Source organism: Podarcis filfolensis (assembly GCF_964270895.1).
Source record: "Podarcis filfolensis genome assembly, chromosome: 6".
Lineage (NCBI taxonomy): Eukaryota > Metazoa > Chordata > Lepidosauria > Squamata > Lacertidae > Podarcis > Podarcis filfolensis.
In genome coordinates this window covers 52259974-52269291 of record NC_139609.1, presented here as the reverse complement: position 1 = coordinate 52269291, position 9318 = coordinate 52259974, and the positions used below count along the sequence as shown (strand labels likewise).

General features: G+C 46.4%; 1 protein-coding gene across 1 annotated transcript in view; it reads left to right on the top strand.

Annotated features, from left to right (window-relative positions):
- The first annotated feature begins 5798 nt into the window (after positions 1 to 5798).
- SYPL2 (synaptophysin like 2) overlaps positions 5799 to 9318 on the top strand; it is a 17728-nt gene continuing 14208 nt past the window's right edge. The window contains 3 exon segments of the mRNA XM_083617855.1: positions 5799 to 5945; positions 5947 to 6309; positions 6506 to 6577. Of these exon segments, the coding sequence (XP_083473981.1) occupies positions 5814 to 5945; positions 5947 to 6309; positions 6506 to 6577 (567 nt within the window). The 5' untranslated portion in view covers positions 5799 to 5813.

Here is a 9318-nt window from a genome sequence, read left to right as displayed (position 1 = left end):
TTTTTCACCAGCTTCTGCTACGGAGACAGGCAAGACCTAACACAAAACTGTTTCTTCTTACTGAAAATCTGTTGACATTGGCAGGCACCATTTAAACACAAGCAGCCTTTCCCAGCACGGACATGAAAGTAACTAGAACATGTTGATTTCTGCACAAAGTGAAGTTTGATAACAGAGCCCCGTCCGGAGAAAAAGTGACAATCCAAATTGGCCACGCATTCTTGGGAGAATAAAGCTGCTGTTCAGGTGTAGAAAGATCAGGCATCTCTGTGTCTGGCTGGGCTGAGAAGGATGCTCATGGTTGCTTATTGTTAATAATCAGTGTCATAATAATTTGACTGATTCTCCTCTGATCCTGGAGGAATTGTGGTAGAAACACCACACCATATATGGCAAGGGGAATACCCCAAAAGAAACTCCTCCCATTAAGGAAGGCCTGTTCAGTGTCTAGTAGATGATAGTGTAGGCTTTGGGCCTAAACCAGGCTTTATGAGGACATTGGGCCAAAATCTGGGGGTAGGCCTGGCTTCTAGAGATGACATTGAGCTGAACTCTGAAAAGCCTGCTTAGATGTGGTGTGTCCTTGCCTAGCTGTGAAGATGGAGTATCCTTCTGGAATCGGGAGAGCAATGAGAGCCCATGGATCCCCGCAAGGAGACAGTTGTGCCTTGATAGTGCCAGAACCAGAGGCTGCTGCTTTAACCTCTCAGAATGAGCAGCTTAAGACAGAGAGGACAAAATGTGAGTGCATAATTGTTGGCAAGTGCAACAACTGGGAATAAAGCAGGGTGGGCACAATAGGACACAAATTTGTATAACATGTGCACAACGTCAATTTAGATTGTTGCACACCACTGCCAGTCTCCGAGTGGTGCAAGATTCCAGGGCGTTCACCCAGGTCTGTGTTTCCTTATAGGAATGAGGCACGGTGGAGACTGTGATATATGGTTTATTTACACATATATACAATGTGAGCCTATGATGGAAGGGTTCACAGCATCAACACACCAAGAGGGTCTTGTTTCTGCCATAACAACAGCTTTGGATTCAAATGGAAATAATACATCATTCTCTGCCAGCTGCTTGGCTTCTTGGTCATACAACGCCTAACTCTCTACTCTTGAGCTTCTAGTTCACTTTGCTTCTACCTCTGTACTCTAAGCTCTGGCTTTATCTCTTGAGAGAGGGGCCTCATCCTTTGGCTGTCTGGCACACAGTCCTTTATCTGCTTTGTTCTCTAAGTGGCCCATCACCCAGGCTATCACTTCACAGGAAACTAGCGTGGCTTAACTAGCTTTTAACAGTTGCTGTAGCCAGGGATTAAAAATGCGCACAATTTAGAGCCCCAAGCCTTAACTAAATTCTAACACTAGCTAGATCTGGGGATTATAGTGGCCTGGCACTCCCAAACTCATAACATTATGTGTAGATGAAAGTTTAGAAATGATTGCTATAATTTAAATAGAAATGCCGTGCAACTCACCATAGTGGGTAAGACTGACCATTTGGCTTTTGTGTACCTGAGTCCGCTGTCCAGGTGCTAGGGTAGGAATGGGAATAATATCTGTGACTGTACTAAACTGCTAGCTGGGCTACTGAGCTGAATTCTGAAAGTGCTGTAATTCTCAAATCTGCCTCAATCACTTTATCATTGTTCTCTTCCATGGCCCAACTGTATGTATACTAGGCTAGTGTTTTACATGACTGACATCAGTAGCATTTGCACTTGACTGTGGTAAATATTAACCAGTACAATATGCAAATTACCTGTGCAAATCTTCTGTACTAGGGCATGAAATCAATTGTCCTCCTGGCGCGAAATGGTGGCAGGGGTGGAATGATGATTGATTGTCCCTCTCTTTATATAAGATTTCTATATTGTCCTCCCTCCAAGGAGCACAGGGCAGCACACATGGCACACACACACACACCCCGGTTTCATCCTCACAACAACCCTATGAAGTAGGTTAAGTTGGGAGTGGTGACTATCCAAAGGTCACCTAGGGAGTTTCATGAGTAAGGATTTAAAGGTAAGTCTTCCTGACCCAAGTCTTATGCACTTCACACCACACTGACTCAGTCTTGCAATTTCCCTATGGCATGGAGAGCCCATGGTAGGAAAAACAAGATAATGAAAATAAGTAGTCAAGAGGAGCAGTCGAGGACTGAAACATCTGTGATAGCAGCATGCACTAGCACATTCACATTAAATTTTAGTTTATTTTAGCCATGGTTTAATGTGACATGCAATCTAAGTTTCTGTTGGATGCTATTGATGTATCTCAGGGAAATCCATAGTAAGTAGCACATGCAGCAAGACAGACCTGAGTGCATTGGTCAGGGAACAGTGTTTTTACCAGGAGTGATCTTGCTAATGTGACTGCCCTAGATAGACCCTCTTTAGACCAGGGAATGTGTGGATTCGAGAGCGCTTGATTGAAACAGTAATATGGTCTCAGCTTGACCACATCTGCTGCTCCTTCAGTTATGATAGGGAATGGAGGGGTTTCAGTGGGAACAAGGCCAAAATGAGAATTATGTATAAAAGCCTGCCCCGTTCATTAGTGGTAACTGTCCTCTATTTTCAAAATTCCATGAGATTAAGAGCAACTTCCTGTTTCATGCATTTATGTACAGCCAGCTATAGAAAGAACTAGATTCCACTAAACCATGATATTTTATGATGTCCTTTGCCCGCAACTGTGAGCAGCCTCTGTTTCTCACTTGCCTTAACAAGATTAAATGTCACAGTTTTCTGAATCTAATAAGTATCCATCAGCAAATGCACCCTGGGTATTCTGAATGCCAAATAGTGGCTTTATGCAATGCCAGGCTGGATGCCCCATCTTTTCAGAGCGCAATTGGAAAACTAAGGTTTCATTTTTACAGGAGTACAAACCATAGCTCCTACCAGCACCAGCTTAGTACCTCTGAAAATAAAGTCCAAATGAACTGACCAATCAAATCCTGGCCTGAAGTTGCTGTTTTATTAATAGAATGACATGAGCTGATACCAGGGAGAAAATAATTAACTCTGTTTGGAGAGAGACCAGATTGGCAGGCTGGTTGGCTCCTGCTAAATGGCAAGACTCCTCTGGTAGTTTTATTCTCAAATACTGTATTTTGAACTGTCATATACAGTTTTGTAAAATATACCAAGCTGTATAAGCTGAGTTGGTGCTCAGAAGCTCAACTTTGGATTTGCTACACTAGAATGTTAAGTTTATGGTTTTTTAGGCCTCCCAGAAAACCTTTGAGCTGGGAAATAGGCATATTTGATTTTTAAATGAACAGATTCATAACACAGTTGTGAATTGGCAGCTTGCTGTGCAGAATCAGAACATCAAAATGCTTGGAAGACACACGTTGACATTTTAGGTGCCATACATTATACAACATCTCACTCCCCAAATATTTCCAGAATTTAATTTTATTCGCACAATATAGGCACCACTGTCAATGCTCAGGAGAGCTGCTAGGAAAAAGGATAGCAACCTTAGGCACGCAGATAACATGTCAGCCAAATGGTAGTAGGTACAAATTCTGTACACATCAGAAACGTGAAGATCTAGGTGTTAGGACTTTTATTTAAATAGCTTTACCTTCTCGCTGGCATTACTATCCTTTCATTTGTGCTAGGAGTATCATCCCGGGTGTGGGATGGTTAGTTTAAAGTTGTGGCTGTGAAAAACTCAGGCACCTTCTACAAGTAAAGGAGAGCCATTCATGGAAGCAGGCTTCAGGCCCACAGTTCCCTCTGCTGTCTCAGGATCTGTGTAAACAGGTTTCTGATGCTGGATAAGGAACCAGATGTGCAGTGCTGAACACACAGAGAGGATGCAGATGTGCATCCAGATGTGCACTCTCCAGTATGGTGTGAGTGAAGCACATTACCATTCATCTTATTAATGTCACACTGCTCATAGCTTAATCACAACTATAAATGTGTATTAGTTTCCCATCTGTCATGCAGGACCCAAATATCTGTCTTCAAGTTATTATGTTTATTTTTATTTCTGTTAAAGATTCTCTTCTTCACGCTTCAGGTGCAAAACCGCCCAGAGTGGCTAAGAATAACCTTAAAAGCACAACTGCAATAAATGCAAAAAAACTTCAACAGTGACCTTTTTAAAAATATTTTAAAAATCATTAAAAAGTAATAGCATCAGAGATACAATAGCAAAGTAAAACATTGCAGCACATATTACCTAAAATACCAGGGCAAATAAAAGGATTGATGCCGAAATGACACTGGATTCAGGGCCACTTTGAGCCTGCCTTGGGAGATGAAAGGCAAAGGTGACCATGATTTTTAAAAACTGCAAAGTCCATAGTTAGGTTAATACCTTTTATTAGGACTAACCCCAAAGGCACAAAAACATGGCATCCTTTTGAGTTCTCCAGAAGATGTAACACAAGGTGGCGGGACGAAGAAAACCACCCGCTTTGTGCAACATCTTCCATGTTGAGGAGTTCAAGGCAACACAAAAGCTTGCCACGGAAGATACTACCTACAAGTGAGAAGCCTCCTAGATGGGGCACCAGTCACTTCTCCAGGGTTGCTGGAAAAACAAGATGGGGTTGAATCCAACAAAGTCATTGCACAAGTGGAAAGACTGGCTCTTACAACAAAACTTCCCCTCTCTCTCCTCCTCCCATCTGTCCCCACACTTCCCCATATCTGCTCCAGAGGGTTGGGGGAAACCCAGAGCAGATTTGAGGGGTATGAGGGGCATGTAGAGGGAGGAGAAGGAAGTAATTTCCCTTGCATAAGCTGGAGTAAGGCGTGTTGTTTTTCCTGCAACAGACAAACATGTCTACTGTACTGGAAATTCTGTATTGCAGAGGATTGTATTGAATGTTAGCCATACTCATGAGCAGAACCACTGTAATTAATGGACATGATGAACTTAGGTACAGTAATTTTAGTCGGTCTACTCCAAGTAACACTTACTTGGATGCAACCCATTTTCCTAGCATTTTTGTTCCTGGTGAATATGAAATACTTCCTCTAGTTAGGCACGTTTGTTGCTATTATGACTGTAGTCAGTCCCACACCACCAGCCTTTATAAATAACAATAAAGGAAGAAGGGAGTAGAATGAATCCACTGGGGATGAGGAATGTACAGATTCATTCTGGTAGAGAGCTGTGCAAGAATATCAAACACCCCCAAGTCCAGCCTTCTTCCATTTGAATCTTATTGGTCTGGGGGCACAGGAACACAATCCAACTAAATATTTGTATCTGATAAGCAGCAAGGAGCGCTGGCTGGCACTCTTGGTTTGCATAAAAGTGAACAAGACAGACAACAGGAAGCCAAGGGTGGGAGCAAGTCACCTACATGGTTTCCTACCCATCAAACAGTTGTGTGTTTTGAAAACAAAATTTCTTACTGAATTTTGTTAAGCAAACAGCAGCAGTACAACACGTTTGTTTAAAGGTCTGCTGCTTGGAGTTTAACATGCTTTTCTTTTAGTTTAGTTTAGTTTAGTTTAGTTTAGTTTAGTTTAGTAGATATTAGCCACCTTTTTTATATACTGTATATATAAGTGCTACAGCTCAACTGAAACAACCAGGCTTTCAAAACTTCATCAGGGTTTGGTGGTCTTTCTGTGCCCGCACTGAGGCTGAGATCCTAACCCCACGTTACCTAAAGCACTGATTACCTAAAGCACTGATTCCACACTGATTGATTTTACTAGAGCTGGAAGGACCCTTAGGGCTATCTAGTCCAACCCCCATAACAATGCAGGGCTTACACCTGAACAAATATGGCTAGGATTGCGCTGTCAGTCAAGAAGCCCCACCAGCATGTCCCAACCCTCGAGACGAGTGACGCCGCTTAAGAAAGACTTCAGAGCAGATCCGGATCGCCTTCGCCGCCCGTCCCTTCGAGGGGGAAGGCGGAGCCGCCAGGCAAGAGGCTCCGCCCACAGCCCGCGGGGGGGGGGGCGCCAAGCTCCATGTGCGCCCGCCGCCGCGTGACGCGCTCCCTCTCCCCCTCCCCACCCGCGCCTCCACTTGCGAGTTTGACAGGACTTTCGACGGGGCTTTTTTCCCCGCAGCTCCGCGGAGGAGGGAGCAGCAGCAGCAGCAGGCGCCTCTGCAGCTCCGGCCGTCGTCAGCCCCGGCTCCCCTCGCCTGGACCACTCCTCCGTCCGCGCGGCGGAGAAGCAAGGAAGCCGCGCTCCCCGCAGCCACTGCCGTGCAGACGACCACCAGCAGCAGCTCCTCGCCGAGAATGTCGGAGCCCAGAGCCCAGAGGGGGGCGGCGGCGGCGGCGGACAAGGAGTCCCAGAGCCCGGTGGTAGGGCGCCCTTTCTTGGCTACTTTCTCTCCCCGTCGCTCTTCTGTTCTCTCCCTCCCCCGCATTGTTCTCTCTCCTCTTTCCGACGCCCCTTCCCCTCCTCCTCTTCTTTGGGCTTTCCCTCCTGGCTGACCTGAACTCCCTGCCCTTGTTTCTCCCTCCTTCCCTCCCCCCTTTTTTTTGCTTCCCTCGCCAGGCCCAGCTGCTCTTGGGGCTGCGTTGGGGGCGCTTGGAGGAGCCCCTGGGATTCATTAAGGTGCTGGAGTGGGTAAGTTCAGCCTCCCGTGCAACTTTTTTTGGGGGGGTGGGGGTGCGAGAGAGAGGAAGGGGACGCTGCCGTCCAGCAAACGCACTGAGAGACCAGGCCCTTGGAGATCAGGGGGACTTGAAGAAAGGGGGCGTCCCTTCTCCGGCGGTGGGACCCTGCGAGCCGACTTTTTGGCTGCGAGCCGGAGGCGGCGTGCAGGGGCAGACTTGGGAGGGACGGCGGGAGGGAGACGCCCGAGTGCCTGCCCTCTAAGGCAGCCCTTCTATGTGCAAGGAGTCTGGATTCGTGGACTGGGGTATGCATGGGAGCTGGCGTTAGCAGCGCTCACATTTCACTCGGGCGGGTTTAACCTTTCTGGAGTTCTGATCCTGCACATACCGCGCCTTAACTTGTCCCTGAGCTCACGGATTCGCTCTCTTCTCAGGCTTCCCAAGGGGAGCTTAGAAGCCCTGGTCTTATTTAGTCCCCAATTTGGAGCCCAAGGGTTGGAGGGGCTCGGGGTATTTCCCTAGGATTAATGGGTGGCCAGGAAAATGCCCAAATTTCTGTCGCTGCAAGAATGAGAAATGAATGAGCCTTATTTAGAGCTAAATGTCTTATTGAAAAGGGAAGAGCCCTTGTTCTCACCTACAAGAAAAGAAAAGAAAAACTCTAAGATATGTACTTTTTCCTAAGTAGCTCCACAATACAGTTGTAACACATGCATTTACTTTCACTAAATGCACATGTTGGCACAACATGACAGGTCTTTCAAGTGGATCCCCCCCCCTTTTGGCCAAAAGGAGATGGTATGACTGACTCTGAAGTTGCAGCGCTCATCTCGCTTTATTGGCCGAGGGAGCCATTGTACAGCTTCCGGGTCATGTGGCCAGCATGAGTAAGCCGCTTCTGGTAAACCAGAGCAGCGCACGGAAACACCATTTACCTTTATCTACTTGCACTTTGACGTGCTTTCGAACTGCTAGGTTGGCAGGAGCAGGGACCGAGCAACGGGAGCTCACCCCGTCGCGGGGATTCAAACCGCCGACCTTCTGATCAGCAAGTCCTGGGCTCTGTGGTTTAACCCACAGCACCACCCACGTCCCCACTCAATGGCTACCTGGTGACAATACTTAAATGAAAGGCAGAGGGTTGATAGTAACAAAACAGAACTGAGCTGGCATCCATTTCGTAAGAAAGTGCAGTCTTGGATAGGTTGAAGGTCAGTGTGGACACATCACAAATACTGAAGAGCATAAGAGAACCTTTTCCAATCTGGTGTCCTCCATCTACTTTGGACTTCAAGTCCCATCAGCTCCAACCAGCACAGTTCTGACTCTACAGGTGTTGCTATAGGACAGGGATGGGGGATATGTTACCCTCCAAACAGAGCAGGCTCTGCTATTAGGCAGACTGAGGCACCTGCCTCAGCTGGCAGGAGCCACCAAGGCACCAGATGCGATCCCGGTATTGGCTGAAATTGCAAGAGATCTTACAGAGTGCGCAAGATCTTGTGCGATTTTGGCGAGATCTCACCCAAAATTGGTGCCAGTGCTGGCGCCGCTTCCACACCAGTGGGAGGGTAGGCAGAGAAGCAACACCAGTTCCAGCAGGTATGGCAGTGCCAAGGGCAGGCAGGGCAAAGGCAACATTTCCTGTTTCTCCAGACTGTCCCCAGGTGTCATTGGACTACAACTCCCATCATCTCTGACAACTGGCCGAGTGGGTTGGGACTGGTGGGAGCTGGTGTCCAGTGATACCTGGTAGCTTCCCATACCTGCATCAGTGGGGACCTCATGAAAAAATTGGCCGATTAAAGCAGTGGATCATGGGAACAATGCAGCATCAAAGACTAATGACAACACAATGACTTGCTTTCTGTGAAGCAGTATTAGTGTTCATGCCTTCTCCGATGTGCAGTATTTGCCTACTTGGTTATTTTCTGTGTGCACCTCAATTTTTGTGAATATGGCTCTTCTCCCTATAAGCAACAGATTACATTTCACATTCCATTATGTTGTCTGGCCAACTCTATAGCTCACTAAGTCTCTATAGCCTACCTGCCTCTTTGTGGGGGGAAAATGGTGGTATAAATCAGTCTTAAGAGGTTTTCATTTTGGGGCATAGGCCAAAAACGTATGTGACTTAAAAAGAAAGAGGCATCCATTGATGGCTCCCCGCCCCCTAAAAAAAAAAAAGAGTAAGGGAAGCACTAGACTTGAGATCTTAAAATGGGTTTTGGATTCTTTGAATGGAATAAATAGCCTTAGTAGCATCCAATTATGCGGCTTGGATAATAATACAAATAGTTCCTGAAGGAGCATGGTATAATTAAATAAGTAGTTCTCCTGTGCTGTGTTAGGATCTCTTTTTGCATGTCCTCCCCCCACCCTCAATGAGTGTGGAAGCATTTGTGCATGGCTTGATCAGGCCATCTGTTGTGGTGATGGTACGAGGAAGATGGTGTTTTGCTCTATTGCAGCATTATTCATCCTATATAAAATCTTTTCCTTATGTGTCCTGCCAATTTATAGACCTGGAAAACAAAGGGCAGGATCTCAGTAGAAACAGGGCCCATATCCCTCAATGCCTTTGTTTTCAGTTCTGTCCCTATTTCCTTCTACACTTCTTCCACATATTTGGCCCAAATTGGGTGTAGTTCAAATCTACACCAGTTCAGCATTTGGACTGTTGCTGCTTACTTTGTTAAGTTCAGTCAATTATGCTTGCAGCTTGGTCTTAGCTCCCCCTCCACCCCTGGA